General features: G+C 57.0%; 4 protein-coding genes across 11 annotated transcripts; 2 read left to right on the forward strand and 2 right to left on the reverse strand.

The window, feature by feature from the left end:
- Window positions 1-596: 596 nt before the first annotated feature.
- LOC136003371 (ectoderm-neural cortex protein 1-like) lies at window positions 597-4,354 on the reverse strand. The gene has a single exon (XM_065658965.1). The coding sequence runs from the start codon at window positions 4,342-4,344 to the stop codon at window positions 1,996-1,998; it is 2,349 nt and encodes a 782-aa protein (XP_065515037.1). The 5' UTR covers window positions 4,345-4,354; the 3' UTR covers window positions 597-1,995.
- A 1,105-nt stretch (window positions 4,355-5,459) lies between these two features.
- PEX11G (peroxisomal biogenesis factor 11 gamma) lies at window positions 5,460-8,023 on the reverse strand. Of its 4 annotated transcripts, none has more exons than XM_065658974.1 (5): window positions 7,917-8,023; window positions 7,651-7,839; window positions 7,374-7,552; window positions 6,633-6,680; window positions 5,460-6,509 (listed from the first exon to the last, which is right to left on the reverse strand). In XM_065658974.1, exons 1-5 carry the CDS (start codon window positions 7,980-7,982, stop codon window positions 6,284-6,286), a joined length of 708 nt encoding a protein of 235 aa, XP_065515046.1. In that variant the 5' UTR covers window positions 7,983-8,023; the 3' UTR covers window positions 5,460-6,283. The 4 variants fall into 4 exon arrangements, with proteins under 4 accessions (XP_065515046.1, XP_065515045.1, XP_065515048.1 ...); XM_065658973.1 differs by having other exon boundaries at window positions 5,460-6,512; XM_065658976.1 differs by lacking the exon at window positions 6,633-6,680.
- Window positions 8,018-11,959, forward strand: SAXO5 (stabilizer of axonemal microtubules 5). 3 transcript variants are annotated; one of them, XM_065658967.1, is made up of 8 exons: window positions 8,020-8,613; window positions 9,060-9,163; window positions 9,355-9,446; window positions 9,538-9,653; window positions 9,739-9,857; window positions 10,008-10,209; window positions 10,943-11,028; window positions 11,573-11,959. In XM_065658967.1, exons 1-8 carry the CDS (start codon window positions 8,079-8,081, stop codon window positions 11,759-11,761), a joined length of 1,443 nt encoding a protein of 480 aa, XP_065515039.1. In that variant the 5' UTR covers window positions 8,020-8,078; the 3' UTR covers window positions 11,762-11,959. The 3 variants fall into 3 exon arrangements, with proteins under 3 accessions (XP_065515040.1, XP_065515039.1, XP_065515038.1); XM_065658966.1 differs by having other exon boundaries at window positions 8,021-8,613; window positions 10,940-11,028; XM_065658968.1 differs by lacking the exon at window positions 11,573-11,959 and having other exon boundaries at window positions 8,018-8,613; window positions 10,927-11,024.
- Window positions 11,909-22,503, forward strand: ARRDC2 (arrestin domain containing 2). Of its 3 annotated transcripts, none has more exons than XM_065658972.1 (8): window positions 11,909-12,008; window positions 18,851-18,917; window positions 19,067-19,214; window positions 19,553-19,655; window positions 19,913-20,169; window positions 20,478-20,637; window positions 20,910-21,061; window positions 21,143-22,503. In XM_065658972.1, exons 1-8 carry the CDS (start codon window positions 11,999-12,001, stop codon window positions 21,194-21,196), a joined length of 951 nt encoding a protein of 316 aa, XP_065515044.1. In that variant the 5' UTR covers window positions 11,909-11,998; the 3' UTR covers window positions 21,197-22,503. The 3 variants fall into 3 exon arrangements, with proteins under 3 accessions (XP_065515044.1, XP_065515043.1, XP_065515041.1); XM_065658971.1 differs by lacking the exon at window positions 11,909-12,008 and adding an exon at window positions 12,481-13,688; XM_065658969.1 differs by lacking the exon at window positions 11,909-12,008 and adding an exon at window positions 16,227-18,032.
- Window positions 22,504-23,251: the final 748 nt, after the last annotated feature.

Consider the following 23,251-nt stretch of genomic DNA (forward strand, 5'->3'; position numbering starts at 1 on the left):
GAACCAGAACGGAGATGAAGTCAGTTCATCCGCTTCAGCCGCCCGCAGCAGGGCAGCTCTTCCTCCCCGTCCTGCCGGTGCTTGCCTTTACCGGTAGCTAGGAAGGGTTGTGGCACTGATTGATTGAACTCTGGAAGTGAAGAATGGATCGCACCCAAACCCTGCTGCTGCGGTGAGATGGCTGCACCTTCCCTCTGACCGTGCTGGTTCTTGTCTCCTGCCTCCCACCCGTAACAGAGCCTTCCCTTCCCAACCACTGCTGCCATCGCCTGCAGCACGGCCTGCAGCACACAGCCCTCGGGGCAGAAGCAGCAGCGCTTCCCTGCATTGCTTTTGGCAGTGAGGAAACCCAGCTCTGCAGAGGATGCTGCCGGGTAAGGGCAGAGAACAGCTTAATCTCTGGAGCTTTAAACAGATCCCTGCGCCCTTCAGAGCCAGAAGGCGGTACCGGCGCTCTCCTAAGTCCCATATGACAAAGCTAAGAGGAAGATCTGAGCCTGCGATGGAGATTTGGACTCAAGTAGGGAATACTTCTCAGTTTTCCTCAAGCGTGGTTGGGAAAACTTGCTGCTGCAGTATAAAGACAAGGGACACAGTGGGGTTTACTCAGATTTATTGAAGCAGCTCCAGGCTGAGGAATAAACACACACAACTGCTTTATATTAACATAGAAAGTACAGAACCAGCCCATGGGCAAAGCACTGTCGCGTGTGAAGACATCTGCAGGCAGCAGCACAGTCCAGAGCCTGCTGCCAGTGACTTAGGAGCTTCCTGAGCCCGTCCCAGTAACACTTAACCCAGAACATTCCTCTGGTTCCTCCTCTGAGCTCGCACCAGTGAGGAGAAAGCCTGGAATCCTTTTGCTGTTCCCCTTCCCCACTGGGAACAAAGGGGATTTACAGAAGCGGTTCAAAGCCAAAGCCCTGAGCCCTGCTGATGCCAAGGGGATCCATGCAAGGGCTGGCATCCAGAGCAGACTCACCGGGCAGGAAGAGGCTCCTGCTGCCCCCGTCTTCTGCCTGGATCCTTGGGCAAGGGAGACACCGGCAAAATGCGGTGCGAAGCCCGTAGTGCAGAAGGGAGGATTGTGAGACCAGCGTGCAGCAGCCTCAAAGCCAACAGAGAACGCTACTGCAGCGCTGCGATGGCTGCTCGTTGCCCTCTGCACCCAGGAGTTTTCTATAGGTAGCGTGGCTATTTTGTCACGTTAAGGAAGCTCATTTGGGTAATACATCTCTTGCAAGGGGGAAAGAAAAAGGCCTGCAGGGATCTGCGATTCTCTGGCACCTTTTCTGCCTTTAGAAAGGCTTCATTCCAGCTGCAAACTTTCAAAGGGAAGAAATGGCATGAAAGGGACACCGGGGAATAACTAGAAGCAGAGAAACCCTGTGTTTATACGCAGACAGGGCTTGTCTTACAAACGCAGTTACCGACCCTTCTGGGACTAAAGCCCAGCTATAATCTTGTCCTGGCACCAGCTCACAGCCCTCGCGACCCGCAAGACATTTGGGTGCCACCAGCAGATTAACCACGGCACCAGGAGGAGGAGGAGGCCGTGCTAAAAGCAGCCTCCCGTGGCACCGCTGGGTCTCCTGCAGACAGCTCCCCTCTTAACCAGGGACCGAGGAGCTTCCCGCAGCGGGGATGACACCCGATCCTCCCCACAGACAGCATTCCCCAGAAGCTTTGCATAGGCCAAGACCCAGTGGAAGGGCTGGGATGCCAGGTTAAGTGTCTGTTATTAATACTAATCTTCTCCCCGCAGCGTTTCAGCACCTAAAGAGACGTTTGCTCTCCCTCCTGCAGAGCTTTACACCAAACCACCAGCCTGGAAGCACGGTTCTGGTGCTGATGCTCCGTACTCTACAACAACTCCAGTCCCAGTCCGGTTCCACACGCATCTGCCCCTCAGGGTTCACCCCTTGCGCAGCACAGAGAGGAGCTCTGGGTTGATCCACACCTATTTACCTCCCAGGTCCTTCGCCACGCCGTGCCTCAGGCAGACAGGTACTTCCAGGTGCTGATGAAGGCGGTGGGGATGAGGGAATAAGGCACCGTCGTGACGCTGCTCCACGTGTCGGATGCTGGGTCGTAACAGTCCAGCGTCTTGCAGCGCTGAGCCCCGCAGTACCCCCCCACCACGTACAGCCTGTTCCCCGACGTCACGGCGCGGCAGCTGATGCGCTTAGCGGTGACGTCCCCGAATTTGGACCACTGGAAGGTGTCGCTGTGGAAGCGGTAAGCGGAGCTGGCCGAGAACTCCGTGTCCCCGCCGATGACGATGATGTGGCTGCCCACCACGGCGGCGGCCGTGTACCGCCAGGGCTGCGGGCAGCTGGCGGGCACCGTCCAGCGGTTCTGGCAGGGGTCGAAGCACTGCACCTTGGGCAGCTTCTCCTGGTTGGCGCTGGTGCCACCGAAGACAAACAGCTTCATCTTGGCTCCCACCACGGCGGCGTTGCTGACGCCTTCGCGGAGCGGAGCCACCAAGGACCACTTGTCCAGCTGCGGGTCGTAGTGTTCCACTTGCTTGAGAGAGACGGACGGAGAGGCCGGGAAGGCTCCGCTCCCTGCTGTGTGCCCCCCCACCACGTACAGGCAGTGGTCCAGCTCAGCGGAGCCGTGGCCAAACCGCGCCACCAACATGGGAGCAGCTTTTGCCCACTCGTCGTGGAGGGTGTCGTAAACCCAGACGTCTTTGGAAGCGCCGTTCTCGGAGCCTTTGCCGCCGGTGATGTACACCTTGCAGCCGATAGCGCAGGCGCTGCACTCCTTCCGAGGGCTTGGGATGTCAGCACGAGGAATGATCTCGCTGGTTTTATGATCCAGCACGTAAATCTTGTCGCACATGAAGGTCTGGCCCCCCAGCAGCAGCAGGGCCTGGCTGACCTTGCGGGGCCGGGCACAGCAGCCGGTCACCAGGCCGTCGTTTTGCAGGATCTTCATCTTGCATCGGACGGCGTCGGCCACGATCGCCTCCCCCAGCTTGTGGCTGGTCACCAGCTTCTCGCAGGCCACTTGCTTGCGCAGGTAGGACTCGGGCAGCAGGGCCAGGCGCACGGAGCGCAGCAGCTCGGGCAGCACCTCGTGACGCCGGGGCAAATCGTACCGGATCCAACCTATAACAGCTTCATAGACCAGCGTCTCATCCTCCACCTCCAGCTCTTCGCTCTCCACCAGCTCCAGCAGCTTGCCCTTGGGCAGTCGAAGGAAATCTTCAGTCTTGCAGAGCGAGGTGAAGTTGGCCAACGCCATCCTCCAGGACAGCTCCAGCAGCCGCTCGCAGCAGTGGGCATCAGACAGCAGCAGCATGTTCAGGCAGTTCCCCGGGTAGAGATTCTTCTCCAGAAAGTCAGCCGACGCATCCCGAATGTCCTGGAACTGCAGCATGTCCCCGGCTTCCAGCAGGGACTCGGCGTTCTCCTCGTTAATCAGCACCCGCGCCGAGTAGGCATAGTCCAGCAGCAGCTCCAGCACCTCGGGGTGCAGGGAGTCGTGGAAGTTCACCTCAGCGTCCCTGCTCTCCTTCAGGCCCCCGCTGAACATAGCATCGAAGTAGCGGCTGCAGGAGGCCAGGACAGCCCGGTGGCAGTGGAAGGTCTGGTTCCCCGCACGCAGCACCACGTCGGTGAAGAGGCGCCGCTTGCGGAGCAGGTTGAGGTGGGTGAGGAGGCTGTCGGCGTGGCCCGGTTTGTGGAAGAGGTGGATGTTCATGGAGCCCGAGCTCGAGCGGGATTTCCGGTTCTCGTGGCTGCTCACGGACATGGTGCCGAGGCCGCGCCGCAAAGGGAAAACCGGAGGCAGCGCAGGAAGCACCGGGACCGGCGCGGGTGGAGCCGGGACCGCGGTAAGAGGAGAGCGGAGGGGAGGGGGGGGCTCGCCCCGCGCACCGGGCACCGGCGGGACCCGCGCAGCGCCGCGGTGCCGGTGACCGCTCCCGGCGCTGCCCGGCCCGCACCTCGCTCCGCTCGCTCCGCCGCCGCCGCGCCCCGCCGCGTGGCCGCCCCGCCGCCGGCCCCGCCCCCGGACGGCGGAACAGCCAATCAGCGGCCGCAAGAGCTCAGCTCGCCTTCTTTTTTTTTGTGAATGGGAGACGGGGCCGGGCGTGCGCATGCGCCGTCCCGTAACCCCTGCGTGCCCGGCGGCGGCGGGCCCGGGTGTGCTCCCCCGAGCGCCGTTGTGCCGGAGGCGGTGGCCGGGACCCTCCTCCAGCCTTTGCAGCCCCGGTTGTGCCCTAAGGTCACCCCCAGGGCCGGGAGATCCCGGCTGGGGTCGGCAGCTCCGCTGCCAACGGCCCTGAGATCTCTGCTGCGTGCTTGGTCCCACCAGGATCCATCCATCCATCCTCCATCCATCCATCATCCATTATCCATCCATCCATCCATCCATCCAGTCTTTTCCTGAGTGGAGCAAAGCAGGACCCGGGTTGGGCTGATGGCTGCAGTGGAAAAGAGGAAAAATCACCCCAAAAAAGGCAGTTTTAGGGAGGATGGGGGGTGGGTGTGTGCAAGGGCTGCCACTGCTGCCCTAGGGAGGTGGCTGCAGCCACCACAGGGGCTCGAGTGCTGTGTGCCAGTGCCACTGCTCCACAGAAACGCACAGCATTCGGAATGACCACATTTTGCTTTATCTTTGCTTTCTCCTGCACTTCCAAATGGCTCAACGTGGAAGCAGGTGAAGCAAATGCACTCAGAGCAGCTGAGAGGGGCCCTTCTCTATGTTAAAATTGAAAGTGTGGTATAGAGTTTTATCGTTTTGGTATCAGAGATGTATTTGGGGTCTTTTAGATCTCTGTAGGTCCCACACTGAGCAGGAGAGGGTATCCAGGAGGACTGGCTTCACGAGGGATCTGAAAAGAGAGACTCTGATTTCTTATTAAACCCCATGAAACTGCAGCAGGAGCCACTGCAGGGTGACAGGAGCAGGCAGCAGCTGCAGCTGTCCCCAGGCAGGACCCAGGCACAAGATCTGTAGAGAAAACAAGTTTCTTCTGGTTTGTTCTGCCTCCTCCTGCCCCAAAAGCTGGAGATCTAACAGCAAACTGGGAGCGCAGTCAGGAAGGCGTCCTTGGGGGTGCACAGCAGGGCGAAAGTGCAGATAAAGAGCAAGGACAGGGCAAAGGATAACGAGTATCGAGTCCTCGCTCTGCCCTTTGGTCGCAGGCAGGAGATAGTTTCACATGTCCGTTCCAAAAGCAACAACACAAAGGAGGAGGTCAGAGCTCCCAGCTGCAGGAGCACGAGCTCCACACAAGCTAAAGCACAACTGTTTTCCAAGGGTGCGCTTTCCTGCTGCTTCCTTAGGTGCTCCCAAGTCTTTTGGTACAACAAAGGCTGGTAACCTGCAAGCTCCCACAGCGCAAACACTTCCTGTTGCCCAGGCACCACTTGGAGCTTTCTAGAACCAGGTAAAAGCACATTTGCCAGGTTATCAGGAGGGAAGGCTCACTCAAGGCCGACTTTGAAGCATTCATCTCGTTTATTATTGGCACCGCCTAGAAATATAACTGTAAACCTCATCTTGGCATGGGTTTGATTGGGTCTTTGAACGGGGATTAATACAGGCGCTGCTGCCGGAGCCTGGTGGAAGAGCTCCACCCGGCGGCAGTCCAGCAAGGCACGGCTGGAGGCTCGGTGCAGCTTCTCCTTCACCCACAAAGTCCCAACTTCCAGTATTTCTCCTTAATAAGCAACACGGACTCGAAGAAAGCCCCCCACGGCTCTCGGTGGTTATTTCCTTCCCCCCTCGCTTCCAGAGAAACACAACCAACACAAAATAACCGCTGGCTCCCGTTTCTGCTGGGGGCAGCAGTTCTGGGCTCAAACACTGGAATATCCGATGGAGAAACTCCCATGATCCAGGACACCTCGCAAGGCACCAGGCTCAGGCTCACAGGATCCAGCTCTCAGAAGTTTTGTGCAACAGAACCATGGCTGGTTTCCCTCCTAATGCTGACTTTGTGCGCTTTGAAGTGACAGCGAAGACTGGAGGGTTGCATTTGTCTTTTGGGATGAAGGATGGAAGTTGTTTTCCCTGTTTTCCCTATTTCACCAATCCTAGATTTTTTGATTTGTCAGAGGATTCACCTGAAAGATTTCTCAATAGAGTGATAGCCATCATTAGCTGCAAACAACCCTCTCTGTAATAGACATCTTGATTACAGTCCCAATTACAGGATGGGTGAAATCATAATCATTGCCTCCCAGGAGAGTTAAAGTGCACCCTACCTCACCAAAGGCATCTTCAGCAGGTAAAAATTAGGCTCCTGAAGCTTAATGATGGTTTAGGCAGCTTCAGAATTCCCTCCTCTAGAGGCTTGGTAGATACCTATCAGGGAAGATACAGTCCCCAGGAGACCAACTAACCATGGAGGAAACCTTCCAGCCCACAGAAATCCTGGAGGCAGCCAATGGATTGCATTGGAGAGATCTGCCACTTGTGCAAGGATGCTCACAACTTCAGCCTTCACTTGGGCTTTCGCTTCCTTCTGACTCTGAGGTGAAGATGTCCTGCTGGAAGCAAAAGTAACGTGAGTGATAGCCCATCACATATTAACAATTAGCGACAGCTCACAAATGAGAACAGGCAGGGCTGTGTTAAATGAGCTGGATGTCCAAGGAGGGCAATCATACCCCTTGTGCTGCCTCAGCTTTCTTAACTGGCACAAGATTCTGAGGGATCTGAAAACAAGACAACAGAGTTATCTTCCCTATAGCAAAGGGGGGGGGGGGGGGGTTCTCAACATGAACTGTATCCATGAGGACGAGCACCCCTCTGCTGCCTGGAGGGCCATTCATTTTATCCTGATTGATCAGAGAATCACAGAACAGCAGGTTGGAAGGAAATTCAGGGATCATCTGGTCCAACCTGTCTACGGAAAGCATGACCCTGACTAGATGGCCCACCACCAAGCCAAATCTTAACAGTGACCACCACTGGGGAGTCCCCCACTTCTCTGGGGAGATCATTCCAATGGCTGATTGTTCTCATGATGAAACTCTTTCCTCTTGTGTCCAGTCAGGGTCTCCCCATGAGTAACTCGTACCCATTACCCCTCATCCTTTCCAAGCCACTCCTTGTAAAAAGGGAGTCTCCATTGTCTTTGTAGCCACTTTAACTATAGGAACATGGCAGTGAGGTCTCCCCTGATCCTTCTTTTCCCAGGGCTAAACAGACTCACCTCTATCAGCCTCTCAGCACACGGCTGCCCTGTCCTTGGATCATCGTTGTGGCCCTTCTCCAGCCCATCCACATCTTTCTTTGGTATAGCAGGGACCAAAGCCCAGTATCCCAGGAGCGGCCTGGCACGCGCTCAGTAGAGTGGGACACACTCCATGCCCTGCCCCTCTCCTTCCCCCCGCATCCCACCTTACCGCAGGATACCCAGGAGCAGGGACAACGCCCAGAGCCCCATGCTCAGGGTCCACCACTTCTGAGCGCGGGCGCGGATGATGCCGGCGTCGGCGGCCCACGCGACGTGCTCGCAGGGGTAGTACAGCTGGTTGGCCACATTGCAGAGCACCGACAGCGCCCGCACCAGCCCGTCCTCGTCCTGTGGGGAGCACGGGGAGGGGGACGGGACGGGGACACACGCACTGGCTCCTGCGGTGGGGCCTGGGGGGGAAAGGGGCCGGCCCACCCCGCGCTCACCTTGGGGCCCAGCCCGTAGCCGCAGCTGTAGCTGAGCATGGCGAGGTCGTCGAAGAGGCGCAGCGCCGTGCGGCAGGCGCTCAGCTCGGCAGACACGGCCAGCAGGCGCCCGGGCAGGCCGGACGGGGAGGCCTGCGGCCCGGCCAGCGCCCCGCCCGCCAGCTGACAGCCATAGCAGAGCGCACGGACCTGCGGCGAGGGGGCAGAGCCCGGTGAGGGGCAGAGCCCGGTGAGGGCCCCGCCGCTCCCGGCTCTCCCTCACTCACCGCCCGGTCGCGGCCCCGGTGGGTCTCCAACGCAGCGACCAGGCCGCGGAGAGCGCTCGCCGCCATAGCAACGCTTCCGGGATGTGACGTCACGGCGCGGCGCTCGCCGGGAAGCCGTCGCTATGGAGACGCGGCCTGGCTGCGTGCTGAGGCGCTGCCGCCATGGCGGCCTGCGCGGTGCCGCCGCTCCCCGCTCCCCTCACGGGCTCTGCCTTCCCGGAGGCCGCCCACGTCCGGCTGGGGGACGAGCGCCGGGCGCTGGGCAGCGCCTGGAAGCCGCTGTCTCACACCCACTTCCCCCCGCGCTGGGGGGTGCACAGGAGGCCCCCGGCCCCGCTGCCCCGCAGCGGGCAGGTGCTGAGCTCGACGGGCGGCGGCGGCGGCGGCGGGGAGAGCCGCTCGGAGGCTCACCGGGCGCTTCCCGAGCGGCCGCTGCGGGCCGCGGCCCCGTTCGTGCCCCCGGAGCCGGGGATCCGCATGCACACGGCCCCCCGCGTCTGCGTCCCGGCCTCAGAGACGAGGGAGCGCTTCTGTGCCCAGCCCGCCGCGAGGAGAGCGCCCGTGGCCGCGGGCAGGCGGCGGGAGGACAGCGTTCCCTGCGGAGACAGGGAGAAAACCGGGCTCCTGCCATCCGTCCGCGCCACCTCCTACCCGGCGCGTGAGGCCCGGCCTGCTGCCAGGCCATGGCGCTCGCACAGTAAGCTGCTGTACCCGGTGCTGCACAGGCTTCCTGGGGGTCTGGTGCCTTGGCTCGCAGTCACACCATATTGGGCTGGTTTTGCTTTCTCTTTTACTCAGCTGAGTAAATCAATGTGATGCTCATAGAACAGGGTGACAGCACGCACTATAGAGCCACTCGCCAGCCAAGATTTGGCTGCAAAGCCCTTCTGTGCTCGCTGCATCCTCAGATGCTGCAGGATTCACACCAGAGCTGCATCACTTCTGAGGTGCCACATCCATGTGCTGCCGTGTTGTGGCTCACCTTATTGCAGCCTGGTGTCAGTTACTTTGCCATTTCAGTATAAGAAATAAATTCAGTAGTACTAAAATGCCACAAGAGCAGTTGCCTCAAGGCTGCAGTTTCAATAGCATTAATAATTCCTATATAAAATAACACCATTTCCCCTTCTGTCTGTTTGGCAGGATGTGATCCCACTATTAAAGGGGATGGACAGTCTTATTACCACACTTCTTATCAAGCACAGTTTACAGGTGAATGGAATCCACCTGCAAAGCCAAGTGAAAAGGTAACAGCACAATTCTGGGGAGGGCCAAGACACAGGTAAAGGACAGCAAGTTCTCACGTTGAATTCTGTCCTGAAAGGGGTGGGATCTGTGCAAGTGGAAACCAGATGGATGGAAAGACAGGAAGGAAGGGGAAGGGGAAATTCAACAAGGCCAAGTGCAAGGTTCTGTATCTCTTTTGGCTTCCCTTCAGCACACTTCTATTAAATTTGGGGATCCCAGAATCAGTGGATCTATGAGTGAGCAGAAACATGCCTACAGTGCCCCAGACAAAAGGACACACAGGTATCAGATGGAGAACCTAGTGGGTATCCTCAGGAACTGGTCCTTCTGATGAATGCTGCTGTTTAAGCATCTCCTATCTGATCTCTTGCAGAGCCTACAACAAGGAACATGCTGTCTCCCAGATCCAGCACGTAAATGTGCAGCTGGGGGATGGTTGTATCAGATTCTCCACCTCAACATCCGAGCAGTTCCCAGTATATGATGTAGGTAAGGCAAGTATGTGACACAGAGTCAGCTGTCAGTTGTTCAGAGGCTGGAATGCTCTGACACCCTTCGCTCTTGCTTTTACCAGAGCCTGTAACTATGGTCCACCCAAACCAGTATGCCTCATCCATCCCCAGAGGTGATGAAGACCCTGAAAGAAATCGAGCTTTCACAAGCACTACTACTACACAGCTCTCCTACCCAGAGGTCTGTTCCCAGCTTTGCTGTGCAGGTGTTTCTCTGTTGAGACCCTCTCTTCTTTTATGTACACTACTCTGGCACCTAAAGCCAACGCTGTTGTTCCTTCTCCCTTCCCTGCACAGCCTGTTTCTGTTAAAGCAGCTCTTGTGTTCCCAGACTGACTGCCGGAACCGCCCCGCCAAGCCTGACCTGCTGCTTCACAAACATCCAACCAAGCTGTGCCTGGGAGATGAGCATCCAAGCTCCCGTTTGTTCAGCACAACGCAGCAGTCGGACTATCAGCCACCCCAGCAGAGCGAGAGAGTGATGGCAGACAGCAGGAGCCACCGAGAGAGCCACATCCCCTTCAACTACCACAGTAAGGCTACATTGCTCAGACCGTTGTGGTGCCAGATGAAGCCTGATGAGGTTCTCCTCGCTCTGTGCAAGGAATGGCAACGCTCTGGGAAGGGAGGCACCTCAGATATCTTGAGTTGGAGATGGCAGGAAGGCACTGGTGCAGCAACATGCCTTTAGTAAAATGAGAGTGTTACCCCCAAACCAGGCAGACCCTTTCTACACATGTTTTTAGAAGTTGTTTTGTATTTGTATGTGGGAGGAAGGAGGGGATTTCTGTGTTTGTGCAACCTCAGGAGGGGATGTGGGTAGAGCTGGTCATGGTCATTATCAAAATCCTCTGACTTCGCCTCCTCTTTCTGATGGCCAGTACTCTGCAGCAGAGAGGTCCCTTCATGCCAACTATCTGGGTTTAAGCCCTTTGTTTTACTAAATGTGGAATGGATCGCAGTTGAACTGATCTTTTCCCTGGCCCCAAGCTTCTGGAGCAGCTCCACAACTAGCATGGAGTGCTATGGAGTGATATTCCTGTAACTGCCATCTGAATTTCTTCACTTGCCTCCTCACCTTGAGAATTGTTTTCTGTCTGGGCAAAAATTTTCAGCCAAGTGCTGAGAGCAGAGCCTGTCGTTTCCTCTCATTAATGAGATACATGCAGGTCTGTGACTGCAAGTCAAACTGCAAAGCTTTTCTGATATTGCCTCCTAACTTACTGGCCTGAGTTTAATTTTCATTTCAGTTCCATCTCTCAGCAGATGAATGTTCTGTCACAACCATGAAGGCCACACTGGTTCCACACAGACAGCAGAAACAACGACCCTCTGAAGAGATGCTACAGCAGGTACAGCATTAATAGCCTTGGATTTACCATGGGGTGGCCTGGGGAAGCCGGTTTATACCAAGCAAAGCTATAGCCTCCCCACTAACATCACCAGTTTCTATGTGTGCTCTTGAGCTACTTGAGCTGGGACAGCCATGTATCAAATCCTGTCTGCCTCCAGCCTCAAGTAAAAGCTCTGTGGGGAGTAGAGTTGCAGGTGAGAAAAGTCCCTGAAGGGAGAGGAAGGACAGGAAGCCAAACTCCTAAGCCAAGGCATGTTGGAGGGAGGGGGAAGGTGATTCTGGTCCCCCACACAGGATCAGGTGAGGAAAATCGGCATAGATAGAGGTGTCCAAGCCAGGGTAAATATCTTTTTGCACTCTACCAGAGAACACTGTACCTCTGCAGAGAGGATGCAGGCAGGCACAGACTGCAGCTGCCCAGAGGAGTGACCCTTCAGCTACCAATATGGGACTCAGATGTTGGGGCTGCCAAGTTCTATGTGACCTCCTGCCTCTCCCCCAACCCCATCCCTTCTGTGCTGAAAGCTCTTTCCTCTCCTCAGATCAAATACTCACACCTGGGGCTACCCTGGAGGGCACAGGACCTCTTCAGGACTGAGCAGAAAGAGCAGTTCACGCCCAAGTTCAGAGGCCCAGCAGACATCCAAAAGACAAACTTCCAAGTGAGCTGCATCCCCCTGGGGACCCTGAAAAGATACTGTCCCCAGAGGAAGGTGCACTTCACACCATGACGTTTACCCTTCTTCAGTGACCACCCAGAACTTGCTGCTCTGTGGACTGCCTACACACTGTGTAACCTCTTAGCCATCCTGGTGCTCCTCTCTTGGCCCATATGTGTGTTATTACAGGGAGCATTTATTTCTCAAACTGAATGAGGACACAAGAAGGTGTTGTGACAGCAAGAATAAACACTGGGAGATTAGCCCAAAGACGTGCGTGACATCTCTCTGCATTGCAAGACCCACCAAATGCCTCTAGGTAAGTGGGGTGATGGGAAGCTCAGAGAAAGGGCAAGAGATCAGCAGCAGAGTAAGAGGCACTGTCAGGGCTGTGTGTGCGCTGGAATATTCACTTAGGAGCTGTTTGGATTTTGGTGTCAAGGCTCAAACCAAAGGTCAGTGAACAGCAGGGCAGAGAGGCAGCTCTCCCCAGCTTATGATGAGCTGTTTTTCTGCAGGCGAGCCATGTATTTTTGATGAGTTACTAACTCATGTAGGTTTCTTGAATGCTGAGCTTGCACTAACTCTGTTTGGGACATGGTATTATAAAAAGGGATGTGTGTGGGGTGGCCAGCCCCATCCCTTCAGGGGCCAAGGAGCAACTTCTCAAGCTCTCCTCAGCTTTTTAGTGCAGGTGGGATTGATTCGCACATGCTGTGAGCCAGCACCAAAGCCTTTGAGCACGGGTGTCTAAACCATTTCCAGTTGCTGCAGTTTGTGTGTGAGCAGTGGCCGGGCACAACAGCCCGCGTGCTTTCCCCTTGGGATTTGACTCTGTCTCTCATGAAAGGGATAGGCTTTGCCCCACGTACTCAAATCTTGCAAACGCACACAGGAACCTTGCTCAGGATCTTGTGCCCATACATTGCAAACACCTTGCTTCAAACACCTAGATTATATGCTTGGTGTAGTAACAGGAACTGGCATCTGCTACAAGTCTGCCCTGTTACTTCTATGTGACCCTGAGATGTTGTTGCCACCTGTGCTACCAGAGAAACAGCCATGGTTCACGGGGCATAGACAGTGAACACCACCCCTTGGTGGAACCCGCTGGCTGCGAGGGCCCTGTGGTTATTCACTTCCTTGTTCACACTGATGCTGATAGAACTTCAGACACAGAAAGTAAAACTGGCTTTTGGGCAAAGGGCCTTTTGCTTCCCAAACACCTCTCCCACCCTTTCCAGTAACTTCTCAGGAATGCCTGAAACTGGGAAGGCCAAACATTTCTTGATCTCCAGTCTTTGATTCCTCCAACTGTGTGAAACCTGCCAGCGCGGCTGGTGGTGCGTGACCCTCCTCCCTGCTGATGGAGCCACTGGCACGTTCCAGTTGCACGTCAACAGTGTCTGTGACTCAGAGATAAGATGAAGTCGCGTCATTTCTCCATCAGTTTAAAACCACATCGCTTGTCTCCACAGCCCCATCCTCAGCACAGCACCAGCCTCAACGCACATAAGGTCACTGCTAAACCGTCACAGCAACACAGGGTCTCAGTCCCACCCTGGTGAAGGTTAGGCCTGCAGGGTGAGGCCTGTTAGGGGCAGGATAAATTAGGGGGTCTCGGTGCAGCCTTTGCTCTTTCCTCCCTTGCCTAGGGAGCTGCACAGCTGCCTGTCCCCTGTCCCAGGCAGGGCCCAGCCTCCTGGAGCTGCTGGCTAAGCGTGGCCAGCAGCGATGCAGCCCCTGGGGTGCTTGCAGAGCCTGGTGCTGGAGCTGGAAGATGGACGAGCATGGGGAGCCCACAGCAGCGGGGATCTGCTGCACGGGCGGGTGCAGCTGCAGCTCCGCCACGCACTGCGGCTGCGGGCGCTCGAGGTGTTTGCCCGGGGCCGAGCCTTAACGCACTGGCTTGAGAGCTGCAGCGTGGGGCTCAACATTGTCTACCGCGACTACACAGCCTGCCAGACCTTCCTGCACCGCCGCTGCCAGCTCATCCCCGGTAAGGCTGCACTACTGGGGTGCTCCTCTGCACCAGGGCCTTGGGTTAGGACCCGCTTGGGCTGCAGGCATCATCCCTGGTAGGTGCTTCCCAACCCAAGCAGGATTGCCCATCTGGGACACCCTCTTCTCACCTTTGCCGAGGGTTTTTTCTCTGCTGCTTGTTTCTAGGAGGCTGCCTGCAAACTTGGGGCTGGGAAGCGCCAAAGAGCTGTGGCTTTTGTTCTGTTTGCACAGGGAAGCGCAAATAGAAGGGTCTGTTCACAAGTGTGGAAAGAGCACTTAGTAGTTCAATAAATATTTGTTTGCAGTTTCCTGATGCTGGGACTGGATGCCCAGCTAGCACGTTGCTTAGATCTACTGCAGCTTGAATTCTTTGTGTGGTTGGGATGAAATGATCCAGAACTGAGGGATATGGGACATTTCAGCTGGCCATATGCTCATTAACTCTGTCTTTTCTTAGGGAAGTGCATGTCTTTCATCTTCCCCTCCAATGACAGTGTTAGTCATGGCTCTGTGGCTTTTTCTCCCCCTTTTCCTGCTTCTGCTGGCCTCCTGACTGCCTGTGGCATGGTGCTGTGTGCCGTAGGACTTAACTCACGCTGAAGGCATTTAATTGTGTCTGTGGCCACAGTGCAAGCCAGAAAGCGGTGCCAGCTCTAGCTGGCAAATGTGGAGTTGCAGGAAGAGACTGGGGTGATGGAAGGAGGACATGAGCTGTCTTCCTGGAGCTGTTCTTGTCTCTGGACTGCCCTGGGGAGTCATATTTTCTATTTCTGGATGACTGTACCTTGCCATCTGCTCCAATACCTGCATTACTCTGGAGTTTCTGCCTTTTGGCAGTGGCTCTTCCATGCTGTACCTAAGGATGGCCCCTTGCTAAGTGTTCCAATTGCAGTTAAGGACATGGGAGAGGCCTTTGTCCTGAACTCCAGCAGGAAAGGCCTGAGCATTTGGTTGCTGCAGTGCTTGGATGGTGTCTGCTTTAGCTCTAGGGTTACAGGGTAAGTTTTATTCCCCATTATCCCTGCAGTGTATGTCTATAGGGAAGCCACAAGCTGCTGCGAGCACGTTTAGATTTTGCTGCTGGGATTGTGTGTGGTAGAAGCCCCTGGAGCCATGTGGAGAAGGGCACTTGGCCAGGGGCTGGAGGAGCTGCATGAGCTGCTCTGCCTCGCCAGCACTCTGCACTCCCGTAGCTTGGAGCTGATGGTTTCTGGCCCTTGCTTCCTGCCTGAGGAGAGCTGAACTGGGCTGTGTGGGGAGCAGAGAGCCTCGCCACAACTTGTGGGCTAGGATTTTATTGTCTCTGTCCACCCCCAGATTCCTTCTCTGCTTTGTGAGAGGGACACGGGCTGTGGGTTGTAGAGAAGTGTCATTCTACAGCCAAAATCAGTTCCTTTGGCTCCTGCTGGGTTCTGCCAGCTGCCCAGTGGCAGCGTGAGGACCTTCCTGATGTCAGCCGGCACAAAGCTGCTGAAAACGTGCCATGATCCACAAGTCCCTGTGACTGCTCCTTCTTGCTTCTCGATGAGATCAACTGTGTCTGCGTGGTGTTTCAAAACTGCAGTTTTGTCATGGTAACAAGGCAGCGCAGAGGAGGGAAGCCAGGTGGAGATAAGAGCCCTCCCTTCTGCTCACCCCAGAGCTCCGAGTTTATCTGCAGTTTCCTGGCAGAGGGGTGAGCGCTGGCACTGGGATGCTGTGACATTAAGACAAGAAAAAAGGTGGAAGAAGGATGTTCAGGCTGTGGGCAGGGCCATTAAATGTCTATTGTGTAATCATGTTAGGGAGCAGGAAGAGAGGAAAAACGAGGGGTTTAATGGGCAAAGGCAACACAAGGAAAGCCCTGGACCCTTCTGCACGAGGTGATGCGTGGGAGCCCAAGGAAACGTCAGTGGTACTCATGTAGTGATCTTTTCTGAAAACCCCGCAGCCCTTCCCAGAGGTGAGCTCCCGCTCCAGTGAGAGATAAACATCCAGAAGCCATTTTCTTTTCATGGAGACATCCGGGACAGTTACAGCACGTGGCTAAGAGCACATCAGGGCTCTTGTCCCGTTGTGGGGTGGCCTTGATCAGCACCTTAATCGTTGCAACACTCGGAGCAGGAGCTTATTCCTCAAGCTGGCAGTGGGAGTTTGTGCAAGGCTCTGCGTTGCCCTGTCTTGTCGCCATGCTGGGTCAGGGTAGAGCTGCTGACTCGACTTTTTACCTGCTGCATTGCCCAATCTGTGGCTCTCCAGGGTCCCTTGTGTGGCTCCAGGGTCAATGGGGAGAAGCCACCAGGTCCCAGCAGCCAGTCGGGGAAGGAGAACCCCCTTCAGGGCCGGCTGCCAGCTTCTGTTTAGACCAGCTTAAGCCTGGCCAGACTCTAGATGGGGCTCAAGAGTTTGCGATCTTTCCTGCATGGATCCCGGCCTGGGTTTCAGTTGGGTTTGGGCACTCTGGAGCGTTGTCGAATGGAAAGGCCATGGCTGTGATCCCACAGCCCCTGCAACTGGTGATCCCTGGGGAGACAAGAGACCCTCTCCCAGCACTGGGGTGCCAAAGGGGTCAGAGAGGGGCTTCCCACCACCCGTGGGGGCAGCGAGGGGAGGCTGTGGACATCTCGTGCAGGGAGGATGCTTGCAGGGCTGAGTCACGGGCTGCGGGGTGTGTGTCGGCAGGGAGAGGAGGAAGGGGCCAAGCGCAGGTTGGAGCTGCAGCCCCTCTCAAGAGCCCCATCACCTCGAATGCCACCATGCATCCCAGCGGGGACACCAGGAGCCTTCCCAGAGCTGCTGTCACCAGTTGTGCCTGCCTTCCTTCCTTCCTTCTTTCACTGTCCCTTCACTGTGTTTGCTATGATTCATGTTTGCTCGTGGCAGCAACCGGTTGTGCACAGAACACAAAACACGGTCTCTTCCCTTGGGGAGGGAGACGGACATTCCAGGCAGGCTTTGGAGACAGTTGAAGCTTTGCAAGGCTGGAGCCCCGCTCATTTTCAGTGTGTTCAGCACAGCGGGTCCTGCCCAGCATGGCTGGGAGCAACTTAAATCCTCCCAACTTTGGTGGCCAAAAGCCCAGTAACATTTTTAATGCCTGTTTTGTTTCAGCCCCAGCCTGTGCCCGGGGTGGGGAGCTCTGACACTCTGCAAATGTGACAATCACGGTTAAAGCAGAAGTTTCTAAAGCTGCATTAACCCCTTGGGGAAGGCACAGACCCCTTTCTCCCTTTTACAACATCTCAGGGTGCCGCCGATGGTGATGTCGCCCTGAGAATGAGCAGTTTGAGCACCGGCAGCAGTAGATGCTGTTGCTAGAGCGAGTCCCCACGCCGTGCCTGGCCATGCCGGTGGGTTTTGTCGCTGGGTTTTGGAGCAGCACCACCCAAAGCCCAGCATGAGCTTGTAGGAAAGCAGCACTCGCCTGGTTAACAGGCGCAGGGAGGATGTGCTGCTCACTGCAATTGCACAAGCTGAACCCCAGCCAGTTCTTCATTTCTTAGAAGAAAACAAAGCCATGTCCCAGACCAGTTTTCCCTTCATCACCAGTTGGCCAGAAGGAGCCCAGATCCAGTTGCAGCCTGTTCTGACCCCTGGGAATGGTTCTTGGGAAAGGAAGGACGTGGATCTGTGTGTGTGGCGGAGCCGCTCGCTGGTGGGAAGTGGAATGAAAGGGGCTGCTGCCTCGGAACGCAGATTCTGGCTGGTGGAGGAAAGGATGAGGATGGAGTGGGAACGTGGGGTGGAAGCTGGAGTGAGGCTTGTGGGGCACACAGGACGTTCTCCCAGGCAGCGTTCAGCCCCTGCTCCGGGACACGTTCCCGTGGGCTGCTGCGGTCCAGGCATCCACCGGGATGTCTCGGTCCGATGCAGGACGCGCCGGAACGGGTCACCCAGCCCCATAGGAGCCCCACGGCTCCCAGCAGCGCGGGGCCAGGCCCGCACATGCTCCCTGCCTTGTTTTGCAGGGCTCGGCGCGGCCGCCCCGTCCCGCCCCACCGGGGCCGCCCCCGGGCCGCGCCGGGCTCTTAAGGCGGCGGAGGCGGCGCCGGGGCCGGGCTGCGCCGAGGGACGGGTCTCGCCATGCTCTTCGATCGCCTCAAGCGCTTCTCGGTCGTGCTGGAGGGCGCGGAGGGGGACGCGGCGGTCGCGTTCAGCCCCGGGCAGGCGGTGTCGGGCCGCGTGGTGCTGGAGCTGGCGGCGGCGGCGCGGCTCGGCGCCCTGCGGCTGCGGGCGATGGGCGCTGCCCGCGTTCACTGGACCGAGTCCCGCAGCGCCGGCTCCAGCACCGCCTACACGCAGAGCTACAGCGATCAGGTGGAGTTCCTCAGCCACCGCGACACGCTGCTGGCACCCCCAGGTACGGCACCCACCACCCAACCCCTGCCGTGCTCCATCACCTAGAAGCAGGCTGGGGGTGTACCGGGGACCCCAGGGGCCGAAATAATGGGTGCGTGGGGCAGCCTGAGACACCCCGGGTGCTGCAGACACCCCAATCAGCTGAAATACGGGTGCATGGGGTGCGATAGGGTCTTGGTGCTCTGGGGACTGGGTGCATAGGTCCCCTCTAATGCTGAGCGCACCCTGGCATGCTGAGGTGTGTGGTCGGACCCTGCTGTTGGACCCCAATTAGGGGTTGGCCCCACACAAGACTCCCCCTTTGCTGTAGGTGCTCCTTGGTAGGGAAGCGGTGCTGGATAACTCCTGCGGAGGTTCAGGAGCTTGCTTTGAGCAAGGGATTGGACTGGATGATCCCAAGAGGTCCTCTCCATCCCCAGCTTTTCTGTGCAGTGCAGGCAGGACAGGGCTGCCACCACTGGGGGACACGGGGGGGCGGCTGACCCCCGTCCCAGAGCTGCTTCTGGCTTGGCCACGTACCTCTGGGCTCTCCCAAGCTACGGAGCAGGGTGGGTGCAGGATGAAGCAGAAGCCACCCAGGGTTGTCCAAAGTGTCCCTGGGTTGTGTGTGCCTGACACACGTGCGGAGCAGACAGTGCCCATTGCCCATGGGACGTGCCCTCTCTTGTGTCGCTGCTGCTGCACTTGAGCCCTGGCAGGGATATTCCTGTGCCATCGTGCTGCTCTTCTGCTGTGTCCTGCACATCCCTGCCTCCGCTTTGGCCAGGGAGGAAGTTCTGCAGGAGGGAGATAATCATCTTCAATCTGTTTTGCCCACAGACAATGGTGAAGCCACCGTCCTGCAGGCAGGAAGGCACGAGTTCCCCTTCACCTTCCAGCTCCCCGAGTAAGTCCGCTTACTTTTTGTTGCCTTAATGCAGAGGGGGAGAGATGTCTCTTGATGCAGGACACAGGGCCTGGGAGGGGGCACAGGGCACCTCAGAAATGAGATTGTTTTATCAGAGCCCTTCTAAAAGGCTCCTTGCTTGTCCACAGGACCCTGGCTACCTCCTTCGAGGGGAAGCACGGCAGCGTGCGCTACTGGGTGAAAGCCAAGCTGCACAGACCCTGGTCAACAGTGAAGAAGGTGAAGAAGGAGTTCACCGTGATTGAGCCCATCGACATCAACACTCCTGTGCTGCTGGTGAGTTCCCCCTGCGCCGCTTCAGGGCAGCAGCATCCACAGCTTCTCTGGGAAGCCCATGGGGAAGGTGGCTGCTTCCCCTCCAAAAGTACAATCCAGGCCTGATTTCCAAAGGGAATGTGTTTCCCCCCCCCCCCCCCGTAACTGGTGCCCTCCAGTGTTACCTGGGCTGGGCTGTGTCTCAGGTTTTGGAAACTTTAATGGGTTGCAATAGCATCTTGCATCAGATACCGAAGAGGCTGCTGATGCTCCCTGACAGGTTCTCAGTGCCAGGGAGGTGCTTGCTTTGGGTTTCATCCTTTCTTACTAAATAGCTTCCATAATCCCCATTTCTCCAGGCTCCCCAGGCAGGTGCTAAGGAGAAACTTGCTCGTGCCTGGTACTGCAATCGTGGCCAGGTTTCTGTGACTGCCAAGATTGACCGCAAAGGCTACACCCCAGGTGAGATGATGTGCTGGGGCCTTTGAACCTCTGCGGGCCCTGCTGGGAGGGGATTTGGGAGCAGTGTGAGCTGGGCATGGGATTGGTGAGAGAGCTTTAGTGTGGGCATCCTCCTCAGGACACGCTCCTGCTGGATTAAACCTTGTGCCTGCAGTGCTGGATTGCGTGTCCAGTCCTTGGCCATCCTGTACAGGAATCCCTTGAGGCAGGACTGGGCTCTGTCTCCCCTCTTCCAACACGCATGTCTTGTTTGGTAGGTGAGGTCATCCCTATCTTTGCTGAGATTGACAACTGCACAAACCGAGTGGTGGTGCCCAAGGCGGCCATCATCCAGACTCAGACCTTCATCGCCCGCGGCACCAAGAAGCAGAAGAAGTCGGTGGTGACCAGCATCGTCGGTGATTCCATTGCAGCGGGGAAGCGGGAAGTCTGGCACGGGCGGGCACTGAAGATCCCACCAGTGGGGCCGTCCATCCTCCAATGCCGCATCATCCAGGTGGAATACTCCCTGAAGGTGAGGAGCATGGCGGGAGGCTCAGCTCGGTGCTGAGTGCTCTTCTCACCAGAGCTGGGCTCATGGTGTCCAGTTTGGGCTGATGTAGAGGTTTTGGGGCTGGTGATTTGTGTGAGGTCTTGCGTTCTCCCTGTTGGCCCTCATGCACAGCACAAGGGCTCGTGCAGGAGCAATTGCATCTCCCTTTGCATCCCACTGCAAGAATTCCCTCCTAGCCAGCTCAAGCCAGTGCTCTGGGGAGATACCTGCCCCTTCAGGCTGGGAGAACCCCAGCAGCTAAGCTGCCCTCCTGCCTCCTGTCTCTGCAGGTTTGTGTGGATATTCCTGGGACGTCCAAGCTGCTTCTTGAGCTACCACTTGTCATTGGAACCATCCCACTGCATCCATTTGGGAGCCGCACATCCAGTGTGAGCAGCCAGTACAGCGTCAACCTGGACTGGCTGAGCACCATCCCGGAGCAGCCGGAGGGTGAGCGTCTCCCTCTCCCCAGGATCTGCCTGGGTGCTGCCAAACCCCCTTGTCAAACGGCTCTGCATGACGAGGTCAGAGCAAGTTCTCAGCATGGCTCTTGCTCCAGGACCTGCTCTTGCTGGTTTTGGTTGTGCTGCTGCATCTTCTGGGTTCCTTCCCCAGGGAACTGGGAGGGTATGGGAAACGGAGGATTTGAAGGCCTTTTACCTGCGCGTTTCCTGTGTAATGGAGAGAGTTTCGTGTTCCCTGACGTTCTTTCCTCTCTCCAGCTCCTCCTGAATACTCGGCAGTGGTGTCCAGCCCCGAGGCCGAGCAGAGCCTGGCTCCACCGTGCCGCAGTGAGCTTGGTGGCATCCTGGAAGGTCCCTTCTTTGCCTACATCCAGGAGTTCCGCTTCCGACCACCTCCACTGTATTCAGAGGTAACAAATCCCTGAGGGCTGGTGGAGATGCCTGCAATGTGCCCACTGCCGAGGTTTTTGACTCTACGCTTGCCTTTGCAGATTGATCCAAACCCCCCTTCAGACAACATGCGCCCGCGCTGCATGACCTGTTGAGAGAAGCGCATCGGATGCAGTTGACAGTGTAGTGATCCCTTGGGATGAAAGCTTTCACCTTCACAGCGTTTGGGTCTGGAAATGGAGACACGGTGGCTGTGAGCCCAGAGCTCCTGCAGTGCCAGTGAGACCCCGGCTCCACTGCTGCCCTCAGCTCTCTTGTTGGGACTGTCCTACAGACCGACACCAAGCGTGGCGGCCTGGGCTCGTGCCTGGTAGGAGAACACGGGAGACTCCGGTGCGGAGCAGGGGCATGTGTGGTTGGGCAGGACACGGAGGGTTAATGACTGCCCCAGGGTTTGGGGCTGAAATGGGACGTTCGGCATGAGCCAGGATTGCTCTGCCCTTGCCTGCAGCGGCCGTGCTCTGACGACTCCTGCCATGGAACGCGGGAGCTTGGAGGGATTTCTCAGGATCGCTAGAGAATGTTTTGATGGGGCTTGGGCTTGTCCCGTGCTGGTGCAGGTGAAGCCCCGCTCCTGCGGTAGCTCACCAGGACTGCAGTTCCCTAAGGAAGGAGAAGGCCTTTTTCTGGCCAGATGAAGCATCATCTGCTGCTGCTGATCCTTGCCGTGAGCCTGGTGATGCCTGCAGGGGGGATGATTTTGGATAACCCACTGAAATTGTAAAGGCTTCCACGGGCTGTTACCAGTGCAGAGGACTTGGGGGACACATTTATGATCGATGGCAGCGTTTTGGTTCTGTTTGCCAAAAACAGGAAAGCTGGTTCCTGTGTGTCGGCACCAAACCTGCACAATGAATGTGCTGAGGCCTGCTCCGTGATGGGGCTGAAACCAAGCAAGCCCCAGATTGCAGTACCACCATGGGGGTGGCATCTCCCTGGCAGCCAGAGGGAAGGAAGCCAGGTCTGAGGCTGGTGGCAGCCACAGATGCTGATGGAGATGTGGAGTTGAAAGGAGTCCTTCAGGACCAGGAGTCCTTCTCGGGACAGGCTTGATCCTGCACCCAGAGAGGGGTCAGTGGCCCCGATGCAGTGAGGCCACAGCAGCAACCAGCGCTCACTGGTGTGGGAACCAGGGAGCTGGGTGTTGTAACAGCAGGACCTGAGCAGAGTTTGGGTGCTGAGGACCTTTGCATTCCCTCACTGAGCCAATCCTGCCCACGGGGCCGCTCGTGCCCTGCGCACAACCAAAGCCCCGCGCTGGGGCCGTGCTCTGCGCCCTGGGATTGCTCAGCTCTTTTCTACCTGTGAACACTTTTGTAACGGGCGCTCTCGTCTCTTGTTCTTTTTGTACCACTTTTTGTTGGGGGGGGGGCTGTTGGAAATAATAAATCCTTTACACTGATATGGGGCCCGCAGAACTTTGTCTCTTGCTCTCTCCATGCTTCCCATTGCCTGGGCTGCTGGCAGCGCTCCTGCTCCCATGTCCCTCCCTGGACTGCATCGTCCTGTGGGTAGCCAGCTCCACCCTGTAAGTTCCACTCTGCACTGGGATTAACTGGGTTGTTTGACCAATGCTGCTCCCCATCAGGATTGGTCCCTTGTGCTCGGACCCCTCCTGCTCCGGCTGGATAGCAGAGGACAGACACGGTCCCCTCCATCCCAAGAGCTTGGCATGGACCCATTGGGTCCAGCTGGGACACAGCTGCAGTGTCTCAGCCATTCCCAAAGAGGGTTGGGGCCAGCCCCATGCAGTGCCAGCTGGGAATGGCTGCTGCCATGCAGGAAGAGCAGGGAGGCATCACTGAGTTGGGGTCTGGTTTTTAACAGCATTTCTGGGCTCCACATCTCTGAGCACAGCAACCCCTGGTCCATACAAAGCCAGGCTTGAGTCAAGGCTTTGGTTCTCTCCTCCACAGCCCGTGCTGCTTGAAACTATTGCCACTGGAATGTGATTTCCCTTCCCTTGATCCTTCTTTCCTGTTGCTGGTGTTCTCTGAGCGGTGCTGGAGCGCGAGCTCCCGCAGTGGGCCAGGTGCTCAGCCCCAGGTTTGCCCGCAGGAGCCTGGTGCTCCTGCAACCTTCATTCAAACCTGCCCTTTACTTGGCATTCCCAGCTCCGCACCGAGGAATCTTCCTTGGGAGAGGATGAA

This window comes from Lathamus discolor, chromosome 21, assembly GCF_037157495.1.
Source record: "Lathamus discolor isolate bLatDis1 chromosome 21, bLatDis1.hap1, whole genome shotgun sequence".
Lineage (NCBI taxonomy): Eukaryota > Metazoa > Chordata > Aves > Psittaciformes > Psittacidae > Lathamus > Lathamus discolor.

Excerpts from the sequence above, each read along its gene's own strand:
- LOC136003371 (XM_065658965.1), bottom strand. The coding sequence starts at position 4,344 with ATGGATGGATGGATCCTGGTGGGACCAAGCACGCAGCAGAGATCTCAG.
- PEX11G (XM_065658973.1), bottom strand. The coding sequence starts at position 7,982 with ATGGCGGCGAGCGCTCTCCGCGGCCTGGTCGCTGCGTTGGAGACCCAC. Across the intron at positions 7,840-7,916 it reads ACCGGGGCCGCGACCGGGCG|GTCCGTGCGCTCTGCTATGG; the intron begins GTGAGTGAGGGA and ends CCCTCGCCGCAG. Across the intron at positions 6,681-7,373 it reads CTGCTCCTGGGTATCCTGCG|ATCCCTCAGAATCTTGTGCC; the intron begins GTAAGGTGGGAT and ends TCTTGTTTTCAG.
- SAXO5 (XM_065658966.1), top strand. The coding sequence starts at position 8,079 with ATGGCGGCCTGCGCGGTGCCGCCGCTCCCCGCTCCCCTCACGGGCTCT. Across the intron at positions 9,447-9,537 it reads CCAGACAAAAGGACACACAG|AGCCTACAACAAGGAACATG; the intron begins GTATCAGATGGA and ends GATCTCTTGCAG. Across the intron at positions 9,858-10,007 it reads CACAGCTCTCCTACCCAGAG|ACTGACTGCCGGAACCGCCC; the intron begins GTCTGTTCCCAG and ends TTGTGTTCCCAG.
- ARRDC2 (XM_065658969.1), top strand. The coding sequence starts at position 17,756 with ATGCTCTTCGATCGCCTCAAGCGCTTCTCGGTCGTGCTGGAGGGCGCG. Across the intron at positions 18,918-19,066 it reads TTCACCTTCCAGCTCCCCGA|GACCCTGGCTACCTCCTTCG; the intron begins GTAAGTCCGCTT and ends GCTTGTCCACAG. Across the intron at positions 19,656-19,912 it reads CCGCAAAGGCTACACCCCAG|GTGAGGTCATCCCTATCTTT; the intron begins GTGAGATGATGT and ends CTTGTTTGGTAG.